The sequence below is a fragment of the Alnus glutinosa genome, chromosome 9 (assembly GCF_958979055.1).
Source record: "Alnus glutinosa chromosome 9, dhAlnGlut1.1, whole genome shotgun sequence".
NCBI classification, from domain to species: domain Eukaryota; kingdom Viridiplantae; phylum Streptophyta; class Magnoliopsida; order Fagales; family Betulaceae; genus Alnus; species Alnus glutinosa.
This window is the reverse complement of record NC_084894.1, coordinates 8,031,201-8,045,555: the sequence shown is the minus strand read 5'-3', so window position 1 is coordinate 8,045,555 and position 14,355 is coordinate 8,031,201. Positions and strand designations below refer to the sequence as shown.

At 36.3% G+C, this 14,355-nt stretch overlaps 1 protein-coding gene across 1 annotated transcript; it reads right to left on the bottom strand.

Moving 5' to 3' along the window:
* Positions 1-2,929: 2,929 nt before the first annotated feature.
* Positions 2,930-13,687, bottom strand: LOC133877429 (protein TIC 100). Its single transcript, XM_062315721.1, has 11 exons — positions 12,897-13,687; positions 11,690-11,761; positions 11,142-11,231; positions 10,855-11,028; positions 8,421-8,511; positions 8,023-8,085; positions 7,870-7,936; positions 7,132-7,235; positions 6,931-7,057; positions 4,442-5,175; positions 2,930-3,546 (listed from the first exon to the last, which is right to left on the bottom strand). Exons 1-11 carry the CDS (start codon positions 13,559-13,561, stop codon positions 3,118-3,120), a joined length of 2,616 nt encoding a protein of 871 aa, XP_062171705.1. The 5' UTR covers positions 13,562-13,687; the 3' UTR covers positions 2,930-3,117.
* Between the last annotated feature and the right edge of the window lie 668 nt (positions 13,688-14,355).

Here is a 14,355-nt window from a genome sequence, read left to right as displayed (position 1 = left end):
TGATTCAGTCAATTACGAAGAGGTCTCCGTTTACTATATCACCACTCAAAATATCCGTCATCGTTTGATCTTTGATCAACGTAATTAATAACAGCAATTAGGTAAAAAAGATTTGGTCTCTTTTTAAAACTCTCTTGCTTTTATTCCAAACCATTCTTTAAATATTTTTATGGATTTAAGTATTAGAGTCATCATCAGCCGGATCGTACTGTCAAACTTCTTTAGTTATTTCTTTTTTCTTTTGCATGTGCTTCCTATTGATATTCTAGCATGGAAAAAATTGGCCTAACATTACTATTACACCTAATATAAATTTTCAATTTGGTCATATGTTTTTAATTTGAATAATTGACCTTTTAAGATTTGTAAGGTATGGCAAATCAGCTACTTAGATATAATTTTTAAACGAATAATTCGGTTGCCTTGCTAATAATATTTTGAAAGAACAAATTTTTATTTTGGTTGTATCGTTTACAACAAGCTTCATTAATTTGTAAGTTGATGTCTTTTATTTCTAAATGACGTAAATTTGACGTCTTTTATTTATAAAAGACATAAAGTGTAAAAATATAACGTAACTTAGAAATAAAGGATGTTAACTGACTTTATTATGTCATTTTTCAGAATAAACGACGTCAATTACAAGCGTCATTAATTTGTAAGTTGATGTCATTTATTTCTAAACGACGTAAATTTGACATCTTTTATTTATAAAGGATAGAAAGTGTAAAAATATAACGTCACTTAAAAATAAAGGACGTTAATTGACTTTATTATGTCATTTTTCAAAATAAACGACATCAATTATTGACGCCGTTTCTTGTAAAGGACGTGATTTCACGACCTTCTTAGAAATGACGTGATTTCACGACCTTTCTCTAAAGGACGTGAATAATTAATGTCGCTTACATGAATAAGCAACGTGAACCCGTGAATAAGTAACATCGCTTATAGGAATAAGCAACGTGAGCCTAAAATTTCGAAACATGCACGATTATTAATTCTGAAATTTTCAATTCCCACGATTTTCACCTAGCAATTAGTTATGAAATTTTAGAAACTCTCTCTCTTTCTCTCACATACGGCGCACGAGGGTCTCTCTCTCAGCACCGTGAAATCCCGATCTGTATGTACACTATGTTCTACTGTATACAAAATATATGATAAACAATTTAAAATAGAATAAAAGAAATAAATACCAATGAAACACTGTTGTTGTGTGTTTGTTCAAACTCCAAAACACAAAAACAAGAAGATTATTTTGAAATGGTCATGCCCCCACTAGTGTCCATGTGGGCTCCCCATGGCTCATATTATTATTCTTGTTATAAAGACACCTTTAAACTATTTTTTGTTTTATTTTTTATTTCTTTACTTAATACTCTAAATCAGTATTTTGGTCATTTTGCACCCTTTGTTGGTGTTAATTAAAATGAACGTAAGTCCAATGAGAGTATGTGATTCTTCACGAAAGAGAATAATTTGGGAGGATTAAATGTCATCTTCCCTTATTATTATTAGTAAGTCTTTTGAGATCAATTTTAATCATATCTCACTTCAACAATGTAGACCACGTCTTGGAGGCTATGATAACGAGAGGGAAAGCACATGAATATCTATCATAACATGTTAACATAATCATCAATCAAGCATGCAATGATGCCACTAAATTCCAATTCAATTCCATTGCTGTAATTATGTCCTTTATTTATTTATTTATTATTATTATTATTATTATTATTATTATTTTTTATAGATACGTGAACAAATTACAACAGGAAAGAAAAAACATAATAAGGGCTAGGCAACACAAAATTAAAACAAAGAACGAAAGTACGCGGGGACAATGCTTCTGGAGATGTAGGCCCAAAGGTTTGAGGCACGGATATTACAAAATTGGGGTCACTAGTGAAGGTGATATTTGAAGTGTATTGAGTCACAAACACCATTACGTGAGTGAACAGGGGGAGGAAAATGCAACAAAAAAGCCCAAAAAAACATAAAAAGAAAAGAAAAACAATAACATAAACAACACAAACATAGAACATCAGCAACTAGCGGAAAACCATAGAAAACTAACAACAACAGCGGAGGAGGAGGCAGACATGACCCACACGTGTCAGCAAGTGAGATCCACTCGCTTACGCGTGTAGCCCACACGCCGGTGGGAAGTTGGTTGTTGGAGACTTGGGTGGTATTGGCGCAGGCGGAAGACGACATGGAAGGCAAAGGGATGACATGTGTAGACCAATGATGGGCAGAGGATAGTAGATCTAGATTTGAAAATATGGATAAAAATATCCTATACATAACTGGTGGAAGACACGGATGGAGGGGTCATCGGAGAAGATGGACTGGTATAAAGCTTGAGTTGTGGAGATAAAAAGCTGTAAAATGAATGAAAACGCCTGGAATAAATCCAGTAGGATAATAACCTCATAAGATGCCAAAGATAGAGAGAAAACTCTCAAAATTATATCTAGAGAGAAGGAAGAGCCTCTCTCTCTATTGGTCTTTTCTTGGGTCCATAATCATGTCCTTTTTGAGTTGTTCGAATATAAACTCTTTCTATTAGCTTATGCTTTTGTGATAAATTGTAATTTAATATGGTATCAAAATACAAGTTTTAAATTCGAATATTGTCTGCATCATTCACCTTCAATTTCAATTAAATATGTTGTTTTTAGATCATCTAAGTTGTATAACAATCACATAACGGTTTACTAAATAACATTTCTCATCAATAAACTGCTTGCTTTATTCTTTCTAGGGACCCATCTTTGGCTGGCTCTACTTATCTCTGGAGATTGGAGAACATTAATCTAAATACTCATGTCTTTTTTTTCTTTTTCTTTTTTTGCCCGTTCATTTGCTCCAATTTTCACTGACAAAGGTGCTTTGAAAGGAAACAGAAGGAAGAATTAATGGAGGCACATAAACAGCCTCAGCCTTTGAATTATAGGAAAATTAGATTTGAATCCAAAGCGTTTTCATTTTCTGATTTCTCTTATCTGATAAGAGGCAAAGCTAATGAAGTACACACTAAAAAAAAAGGCCAAAATGAGGCCTTAAAAAGAATTTACCCCTCTTTCAGTATCATTTAGTTCGCAGAAAATGCTAAACAGGGAAAGACAGAGGCTTATCACATATACTTTCTCTATATGGTTCCAAATAATGCATTGGCATGTTCAAAGACAATATACTGTCAAAGTCCCTCTCCGGTGCTCTATGCAGCCAACAAGAGCTCCTTCTTGGCTCTGGTAGACTTGTTTTCGAGTATCCGGAAGCTGACAAACCTGACAGAATTTGAGATAATGAACGCATCTGAGATAACCTTCTGCTTGAGTGACTTCGTGCTTGGACTTTCCCGTGTGTTTGCCCGGCTTTCAACCGTCCTTTTGAACCAAGCACCGGAGGAAAACTGACTGAATCAACAGTTTTCAGGAGACCACTGGGGCCCTCAACACATGAGGGAGGAGGAGCTGCCCTTGGCATTGATCTAGCCTCCTTCCATGATAAGAATGATTGTTGTAGCATCGATGGCACCTTCAAAGCCAACAGGATAATATAGTTTGTCCCAATAGATAAGTAAAAGGAAAGTCAACTAAAACATTAAGATCACACTAATTAAACCAATCTTTTTAATAACTTAAATGGAAAATCAACTACAACATCATGAAAACATTAGCCACAATCTCCTAACAGATACCCAATTGATAAATATATGAGAACTCCAGAGGTGGAGAGCAAATGTTACAGATGAATGCTTTGTTTGATCGAGGGTGCGTATGAAATGAATAAGAGCAAATTTCCATATTGCAAGTGTCATAATTTAAGACTCAAAAATTTATAAGTATGAATTCAAAGAGTTCAAGAAATAATAATTGCATGAATAAGGTGTTTAATGGGATTACATTTCCCTAGGAGTGGCAGAATACCGACCGCTGCCGAACCGTCACCGACCGGCAACCAACTTCCGGCGGCTGATAGGCGGAATAAAACTATTGAATTGACGTCGGTCGGTCAGTTCGGTTCGGTAGGTGGAAGAGATTTTTTTTAGGTGATTAACCAAACCGAGTTGAACCGTGATTTTTTTTTTCTTAGTACTTTTTTTTAAAATCAAAATGACATCACATCGTTTTGAACTTTAGAGCACTTGTTTAGCCAAAAAAAAAGTAATTTCGGCCCATAAAAAACAGTATTGGCCCAATATAAAAAGCCCACAGTTAACCGATTAACCGACCTAACCGAAATAGTCGAAAATTGTTAATGTCGTTATGAAGTTAGATAATAAACCGACTGTAGCGGATACCCATCCCTACATTTTCCTAAACCCAACCAACAAAGAGTAAATGATATAGAAATTCATCATCCATTTTTTTTCTAGATTAATTTTGGCAATTAATAGTAGACAATAATAACATGAGAAGTTAGAACTCACCCCTGAAACAAGGCTACTAGAAGCAAATGACAAAGAAGATGTCGAAAATGGAGATTCTCCGGGTTTCTTTCCTTTTTGGCCATTCCTTCCTGTGTCCTGATCTGCGGTAACTGACCCAAAACTTGAAGGTTCAACATCATCCTCCTCTTCTTCTTCCTCCTCTTCTACTGCATCCTCTTCTACTGCTGATCTCTCATCATCTTGGTTGGCCAATGCAGAAGTATCTTCTTCCTTCTGCAAACCCATTTCCACCTTTTCCTCCTCTTTCTCTCTCATCTTCAAGTCGTCATCCATATCCTCAATGGCCTCTTCCAGACACAATTCAGCCTCTATCAGTTCAAGTTCTTTTTCAATCAACGTCATCTTCATCTCACTAGCTTTCTTCTTCTCTTCTGTCCATTTCTCTAGTTTATCAAATAATGGCTTGCATGCATTTTCCACTGCCAATACAAGACGCATCCATATGCTTTCTTTCTTCACAACCACATCTCTTCCAAAAAACTCATCAAAGCCCAGGGGTAGGAATTGGGCCTTCTCTTGGTCAACATCTTCCCCATCTTTCAGAGGTGGCTGCCAAAACAAGCGAAGTCCATATTTCTCATCCTCAATATAATTAATTACCCTTCCGGTTGGTGTGTGTAGTATGAGAGGATCTTCACTATATATAAGCTTAGAGGGATCTTCAGGATCAGGCTCTGGCTCCTTATTGATGAGAACAAATTCCGGAGTCTCATCTGATCAAAGAAACATAAGTTACATCTAGAATAAATCAGGCATTTTCCATTTAAGTGGAAAGAGAATAAAAAAAGGGAAATATTTCTGAAAATGTAGACATAAGCAGCAGCTAATCTAGAAAAGAAGAACCACGAAAGTAAACCAAACAAGACAAAGAAGTACAAACACCAAAACAAAAATCAATATAAAGCATAGTAAATGCAAAGCACATACTCAAATACTGACCAGGTCCTGTTTGCTAACCCATTTTCCCTCTTCTTTTTCCTTTCTCCCAAAAAAGTCAAACTCCTTTCTTCACGTTAACAAACAACTTTCTCAACTTTTCTCTCACAAAAAAAAATAAAAAATCAAAACTCCTTTCACCTTTATGTCACATCAACCCATTCATTTCTCCTTTCTCCTCTCAAAAAGGTTTGCCAAACACCCTTGTTTCTTATATTCTTCCTTTATCTCTTCAATCATCTTGAACTACGAAACCACTATATTTTTTTGTGTTCAATTGCAAAATCAAATTTTCAATATTTTTTCCTTTCATCCCATTTTCCCCCAGTTGTCTAAACAATGGAAGTAGGGGCAAAATGGATAGTGCATACTTATTAACAAACAGCTATCATTAACTAAAGGGAAGAAACAAATGGTATAGAAAAAACAATATGGATAGAAAATAAAGCCAAATGCAACTCCATTAAAAGCAGCAAGAAAATGAAGGGCACAACAAATTTGATCACTGTACCATAGAAAAGCACCATCCATCTTTGTTGATCGTAACTTTTTCAAGCCACTGCTCTTTGTAGCCAGGTGGTATCTCTCATACCTTGAGGAGAGTGATTTAGGGCTAAACCTAAGAACAGAGTTGAGATACTCTGAACTAGAAAAAAGAAATGTTTTGATAGAACCTTATCCCTTGCTATCACCAAATAAAATTGTTTTGTTGTAATCGTTATTACTACCAAATAAACTCAAATGAACACAGACACTCAAAAGGATTAATCTGCTCTTAGGAGTCAAATCTTAAAGATAATTGCTTTCATGTACCATGTATTGTTTAGAATATCTAGATAGAAAATCAAATAACTCTCTTCTATGGAACAAAATCTCTCCCATTTTCCCCTAAAAGAATATTCTTTTCAGTCTCCAGACAAAAGTTGTTATGACACTTTGAATGATGTACTAACCCTCCCTTTGAATGAGGGCAACCCCATCATCGTAGCCTACTATTGCTAGTTGATTTCCACTACAGGGAAAAAAAAAAATTAAGAAACTAAAGGTGCATTTCATTCCACAGCACCCAAAAGAGAAGGAAAGGATTTCACAATGTGGAGTTCATTTATAGCCCTCTTACCTTAACACACCATGCAAAAGGGAAATTCTTGTAAGGGGAGTGAGAGAAGAGAAAGAAGAGAGAGAGTTCTGGAGGGGGAGAAAAAGAAATGATCATCTGCAAACAGGAAATCCATCTTGCTTAATGTGGCATATTTGGCGAGAATGAAAGGATTGCAGGAGAACGGGGGTGGATCTAAAGGCCTTTTTCCTCAAAACCCGATTTGACTGGACAACCGCCTTTGAGTGCCTTCATATTACTAGCTCTAATGATTTTCTTGAACTTTTTCTTTTTCTAGTTAAGTGCATCTCTTGTATACTTCTAGTGTACTAGGATTGCACCGTTTTGTGTTTTGTTTTTTTTTTTTTTTTTTTTTTTTTTTTTTTTAATTTATTTTTAATAAAATTCAATTACTTATTAAAAAAAAAAATACCTTTGGACCACCAGTATTCAAGCTCAGCAGGCATAGGTAGTCTTAGTGGCGCTTTATAGAAGGAATTTAACCACATTTCCCTCTCCTGATCCACCTCTTGTATATATGTTTTCCAATTATCAGGGACCTGCCACAAAATTATATTCATTTCTCATTTCCTAGCTTGATCTAAAAATAGGTTAAAGATAGAATTTAACTTACCTCATAGAATTGGTTAATGAAACCTGGTGCCATCCACACATCTTCTTCTTCATAGAAATATGGATGTTGAGGATCACTATATGGACCCCTCTCTTCCCTCACCACTGTGCAAGGAAAACAAAATGTAAGTCAAAACGAAAGAGAGAAAATACACACAATCGCTGCATGAGTTTCATGATATAGAGTAGATCTGCATAAAGCAGAAATAATAATTGCAATTTCAAAACATGTACTAAGATGCTTAACATAAGTTAAACCTTCATACAGTGAAAGAGCCAGAAACAGGAGTTAAGAGCCCAGCAGGACTAGGACTGTTATCCAACAGAATAAACCATGTTCAAACTTATAATCAATGGGGATGTCCAAGTGAACAATCAAAATGTCTTCAGTAAAAAATTACTTTATGCGCTGACAAAAGGAAAAGTGGGAGTTCTTCTAGGAATCCTTTAGCCACTGAAAAGTGAAAAGTAATAAGAAACTTAATATCCCCTCTTATGCATAACCTGTTCCATCATCTATATGCACCTATATATATGACTGGCATCTTAACCAATACCGAGATGAGGACCCAAGTAATATCGTCTCTGTTCCAAATTTATCAAACTTCTAGGCCATCCAATTACCAGCGACCAAATTGACAAATTGAATTTGAGCACCCCAGTTTACAGACACTACTGTACTTCATGACAAAATATTTTCGGTACAAAGATGAATACAGATAGTTTTGAAAAGACATACTTCCATCAGGCTTGTTAACAAACATCCTAGCCTTGGCAGCAGCTACTTCTGCTATACCCGAATGAAGCTGAAAAGAACAAAGCACAAGAGACGTCTTCTTCAACAGCTGTAGATACTTACAATTACATTGAATCATAAAAGATTATACAGTACCGCACAAGTATCTTCATCACAACCAGTAGAATCCTGCAATAGCTCCCCAAAGTAGAACCTACCCTGCACGCATACAAACGCATAATATTATTTGTTAAACGCACTTACTTCACAACAGCTTGAAGTTTATACATATTAAGAGAATTTGAACATATAACATATGCAGTCTTTTACATAATTTAAGGACTAGACATATATTGACCCATCAGCCTTCCTGTTGATAAGAAGACATGTTGCATCTTTTGACCTCTTACTATCTCACAATATGTACATCAGAGATTCAATTTTTCATCCTCAGTGGAAGTTGAGCCCTCCATGATCATAAATTTCATATACAAAAGAAATGAAATCAACTAAGTTGAGCCCTCAAAATGATGGCTCATATTTCATCCACCTACGTATATGGTACGCTCGTTGACGTCATAAACACCACATCCATGCATTCTGCCATGCTTCCACTGACCAGCATAGCGGTATCGACCCTTCTCCCTGTGGTAGGAAGACAATCATCAATAAACCCATGAGATGCCTTCAGCTAAAAGGTTATCCTTGTGTGAATTCAACATCAATGAAGTGCTAAATGTCTGAGGATACAACAAAGAAAATCATACTAATCAATGGATGGACCTAAAGTCCAATCAAATTGGCACCTACACCATGAACCATTCATTTTCTTCAACTAGTTTCTTTCTGGCACCTTTGGTTCAGATTAGAATGTGATAATTCACTGACCTTGAGCCATCAATGAATTTAAGTACATGATTGAGCAGAAACAAAACAAAGATGCACATCAAAGATGTCTCCAAAAGTCACAACCACCACTTTCTTTTGCTTTATCATGTTTATCAAGCTAACATATGAACATAGAAACAAACTTCCTAATGTTAAAACTAACAAAATTTTTAGCATGTCTTTCAGATACTAATTAGGAGTCTTTAAATGGAAACTCCTTTGGAACTTCCCATTTCCTTTTCTTCTTTTGTTTCCTTTAGTCGGTATCATGTTTTTTAGAACTAAAACTGTGTATATATATTGGCCCCGTTTGAAAACCCCCTTGCCCTCCCCTCCCCTTGGGTTTTTTTTTGAATGATTGAAAATTAAAATTGATGTGATATAAAGTTGATATAATTTATATGGAAAAGTGAAAAAAATTTGTATTGTAGTGAGTTTTTTATTTAAAAAGTAATAAGAAAGTGTTGATGTGATATAAAAAGTGAAAAAAGTTAGGAATGTTTTGAAGTTGATGTTTTTTGGGAGAAGTGAAGGGAAGGGGAGGGGAGGGGAAAGTGGTTTTCAAACGGGGCCATTGTAATTTTTTGTCCCCAAGGGGAGGGAGAAGGGGAGATTCTAACTAATAACCTCTACTTCATGATGCATGGTCCCTAACCGATTGAACTACTCCTTAGGGACAATTGTAAGGGGTCTATTATGTAGTGGGCTTTTAATGGGTTAACTAGGTTAGTGGGCCTTTATCCAATGGGCTTTTCTTGTAAATAAGTTAGTTTTGATGGGCCTTTTTACTTTGTAATTTTGTTCAGGTGTTGAGCCTCATTGTAAGTCAGTCAGATAAAGAGTTGAGTAGAGAGCAGATAAGGAGGAAGTAGGTGATGACATGACCATAGCAGAGGCTCTAGAAGATCATGTGGCAGCATTCTGTTAGCAAATTGTAATGGTGTGTTTGGCAACCGAGTGGAATAATTATTCCACTCGGGTTTTTTCTAAAACCCACCCACCCGCATTAAAACCCGGATTTTGAGTCCACTCAAGGCTGTCTTTCAGATTAATGGTGGGACCCACGCGCAGGAAAAGTTGACTAAAAAAACACGTGGGTCCCACATTTAAATAATAAAATATTAATAATTTAAATAAAAAAAAAATAAAAGAAATTTAAAAAAAAAACAGAGGGGTGGCTGCCGGCTGGCAGCCACCCCCCTTGGGGGAGGCCGCGCGGCCTCCCCCGAGTACTGGGGGTGGCCGCGCGGCCACCCCCGACCCTTGGGGAAGGCCGCGCACTAGGGGTGGCCGCGCGGCCTCCCCCGACCACTGGGGGTGGCTGCCAACCGGCAGCCACCCCTTCCTTCATTTTTTATTTTTATTTTTTAATTTTTAATTTTGATTTCAATTATTTTTTTTAAAAAAAATTATTTATTTTTTTAATTAAATAATCAATATATAATAAATTATTATTATTTAAATTATTATTTCACACAACTTTTCAAAATACCAATCATTATACACAACTTTTTAAACTTCCAATCATTTCTTACCATTAAAATATAATATTTTTCAATCTCAAAATTCAACACCCAAACACAATTTTTTACCTCGATATTTGTAAATAGAATTAGAATTCAATTCTAATTCTAAAAATTCAATACCCAAACGAACCATACCGATTGGATCTATAAGAACAACCTAATCGGTAGAGAAAAGGGAGAGAAGAGAATTGTCAGAAGTTTGTTACTAGAAATTCCCTGGAGAATGAGCAATCTCGAATCTACTCGTATCATTTCAATACAAGTTTATCTCATATTTTTCATCATCAATCCATATCAATTTCAATAGTAATTCCACTCACAAATCACACAAAATATACATAAACCAAGAAAAACCCATTATAGCAATATTAATCTTATATCAAGTTACTATATCCTAATTACTTAACAAATTCTTTCTTAACATTGAAACATAAGGGAATCAGGATACAAATGATTAATGAGTGAGGACATTCAAACAATGGACAATATGCTGGACAAAAAAGAAAATATGGAGAGGATAGAATCACTATGATTAGCACTGAGAATGAATAGAGAGCGCAACATTAAAACTTACGGTTTCCTCCCAAATTGTCTGATCCACTCATCGCTTTCATAAAATGGTATCTCATACTCCCCATCAGCAAGACGAACACTATCTTCAATATCCATCTCCAGCCATTCTTTGTCCTTTGGGGTCATATAATCCCTTGATATTATTTTCCCTTCAGCACGCATCTTTGCTTCAAGCCTAGAAATTGAGTAATAAACAACTCATAATATTTTTTGAAATAGTGACTTGGGTTCCAAGTGCTGAGAAACAATATGACCTTATTGGTACATAGCTAGGAGTCATAAACATACTTGGAACCTGGGACAGGTTCTATATCTGGTATGTCAACTTCAACAACGCCATGACCCTCCATGTTGTTTTGAAGCCATTCACCTTCATACCTATGATAAGAAAATGTCTCGTATGAAATTCAAAAAACATAAATCAGAGCCAAAGTATATTGTAAGCTGACAAAACAGTATTCTAACTTGCTGATACATCCAAAAGAGGGGGAAAGGGGTAATAGTTCATACAGTATCAGAACCCTGGTTTAAAGTAGCAAGTTAGATAGTGCAATCCAATTAAGTATCACCAGTCAAGACTAATATAAAAGGACCTTGAAAGTGGCATAGTTTCAGCATACTTATGAAAATTCCTGACTGTTCTTGACACTTCTATTAGTTTTGACCAAAAGAAAGAAAGAATTTTTCTTCTAAAAAAAAGAACAGAGATGACAGAACCAACTATATGTCTTGCTTGAATCATTGTTTTGTCTAGTCCAAGTCCTACTGGAGAAAGTACAAATATAGACGCCTGATAAGAACATGGTTGAAACAGCTCTTATGAAGAACAAACATACCTGACTAGCCCCTGTTCAGCAACGTATACACCTTTTCCATGAGCCAAGTCATCCCAAACTGTGCCTTCATACCTTGAAAAGAAGAGCATAATCTAAAGTAATAAGCAATATAAAAAGCTGAAGCTGGGAAAGTGTCAAATAATTGAACAATAAGAACAGTAAACTCCTCAGAGATTCAGAGAAGAACACAACTCTCATGTTATATGCCATTGAGAAGTATTCGTCTCAAAAACTCGGCTATATGAGAAGCAACCATATTGTACAGACCTCATAAATCACCCAATAATATGATGTTACACGAACTAAAGAAAGAGGTGGAAGGAAAGCAAAGAGACACCAGTGGTTCATAGACATCCAAATGAACTGAGCAATCGGTTCCATTCTCTAGTAGCTCAAACTCAAATAAAACATCATGGAACAACAAAATCAGAGTGTGCAAAGCAAGTAGCACGCTAAGACAGTCAAAAACCAAAAGAACCACTCTATCAATACAATAGTCATCAAAAACTCAATAATGCCAAAATTGAGGAAATCATACAAATTATAATCTTTTGGCTGACCTGTTGATAAATAGCAACAGAGTTTAAGAATATACATTATATACGCTCAAAAAACCAGAAAAGAATACGAGGATGGAAGTTTTAGCAAAATGAGCGCCAAGGAGAAAAATAAAATCAATAGCAATTAAATAAGGAATAGAGATAGACGAAAAGGATAGAAATTCCATTTTGATGAAGAAACAAGGAAATGTCGCAAAAAATCTTCCATCTTCCATGTATAAAAGGTCAAATAAATCAACCGGAATCATGGCATAAGTTCTTCACTCTCCCATCAGAATCGTAGCTCAGCCACTTCAAAAATGCGACACAAAAATCATTAACACAAAACTTTATCCAATAAAAAACAAAGCCTTGACAATCAAAATTGGCCAAAGCTTATGTAATCTTAAGAGTTATTACTGTGTACAACTGAACAGTCAAAAAATGGCCATACAAGTTATACAACTCAAACAAAATACCACCAAATTCAGAAACAAGAAAAATTCACAAAATAAGAATATGAAGAAATGCAACACACCCCGGCTCCTGAAATGTCACGCAGACCATAAAAACAAACTAACGACACCCATCCAACAACATCATACATACAGTGTACCAAACGAATTCCAAAGAACATAAAAGAGGAACGCATAAAATCAAACACCTACGAGCTCCCATCGGGGAAAACGAAGCTGACCCATTTGAGAAACTCCTCGATCCTATCCAACTCCTCAATCACCGCCTTGGGCTTCTCTATATCATGGTGGTTGTCCGGTATCGCCGGGTAATACTTCCGATACGGCACATAGAATGGCGCAATGGGGGGGTCCCGGCCTTCCTCGATCTCCTCCTCGACGACCCCCCAGTCGTCCTCGTCGGCCCAGACGGGGTCCCATCCGGGCTTGGTCATGGGGAGCGGAGCGTCGGCCCAGAGCTCCTGCAAGTCCTCCTCTTTCCAGTTCTCTGGGTCCTTGGGAAAGTCGAAGAGGTCGTCGTCGTACTTGACGCGCCGGTCCTCCTCTTCCTGCTTCTTCTTCAAGTGCCTGCTGTCCAGGGCCCGGGTGAACCGTCGGATGTTGATCTCCGGGGTGTTCTCCGACTCGGGCGGTTCCTCTCCGAACCGGGTGTAAGTGAGCTGGTCCTCGTCGGAGTAGTCGGTGTAGTAAGATTCGTCCGAGTCGTACTCAGATTCGGAGTTGGCTGAGGAGGGATTTTCTTCATCTGGGTCTTGGTCTTCTTCGTCTGTGGTTTGCTCATTTTGTTGGTCTTCCTGTTCTTCTTCTTCTTGTTGTTGTTCTGAGTCAGTGGGTCTAGCTGAGTCTTCGTTTGCCATTGTGGTCTGTCTGTGAGTGTGAGAAGAAGAAGAAGAAGAAGAGGATAAGGTGGGAAGGTGAGGCAGTTCAAGATTTTAGCGATAGTTTCAGAGCAAATGGCAGCTGCAAGCTCCTACTGAGTGAAGATAGAGGGTTTTGTGGGTTTGAGGTCTACATGGGCTGAATGGGCCTGATGAGGGGCTTTAGCTTCAACTTCAAATAAGAACTTGACCCCTTCTCTTTTTTCTTTTTCTTTTTTTTTTTTTTTTTTTTCTTTTTAAAAATAAAAAATAAAAAAAATCAGTCACTCAATCCTTTAATTAATATTCAAATTTAAGAACATTGTGCTCAATAGATACAACTCAAGAATACAATAAGGTGCTTCTCCTATATGAACTTATTTGTCCATGAGCGAAAGTCCTTTCTTAGCTAGTTTATGAGCTACTCCATTAGCTTTTCTTCTAACATAATTTATAAACTAGTACCACAAATTATTCAATATAACTCTGGTATTCATATAAGTATACATTTAAATTTGGTTTTTGGTTTTTGTAAGTTTATGGTTAAATCAAGTTTGGAAAAAGATAAAAAAGATCAAAAAAAGAAAAAGAAAAAAAGAATTAAAAGAAAAGGGTCATGTGTTTAAATAAGTTTTAATAATTTTTTTTCTTCAAAAAAAGTTATATTTTTATCCTACAATTGTTTAATAATATTGACGTGACACTCCATTTTTTTTTTTTTGAGAAAAATATACATATCCCCTCAAACTACCACTCAGTTGTCAATATCCCCCCAAACTACCAATTGTGTCAAT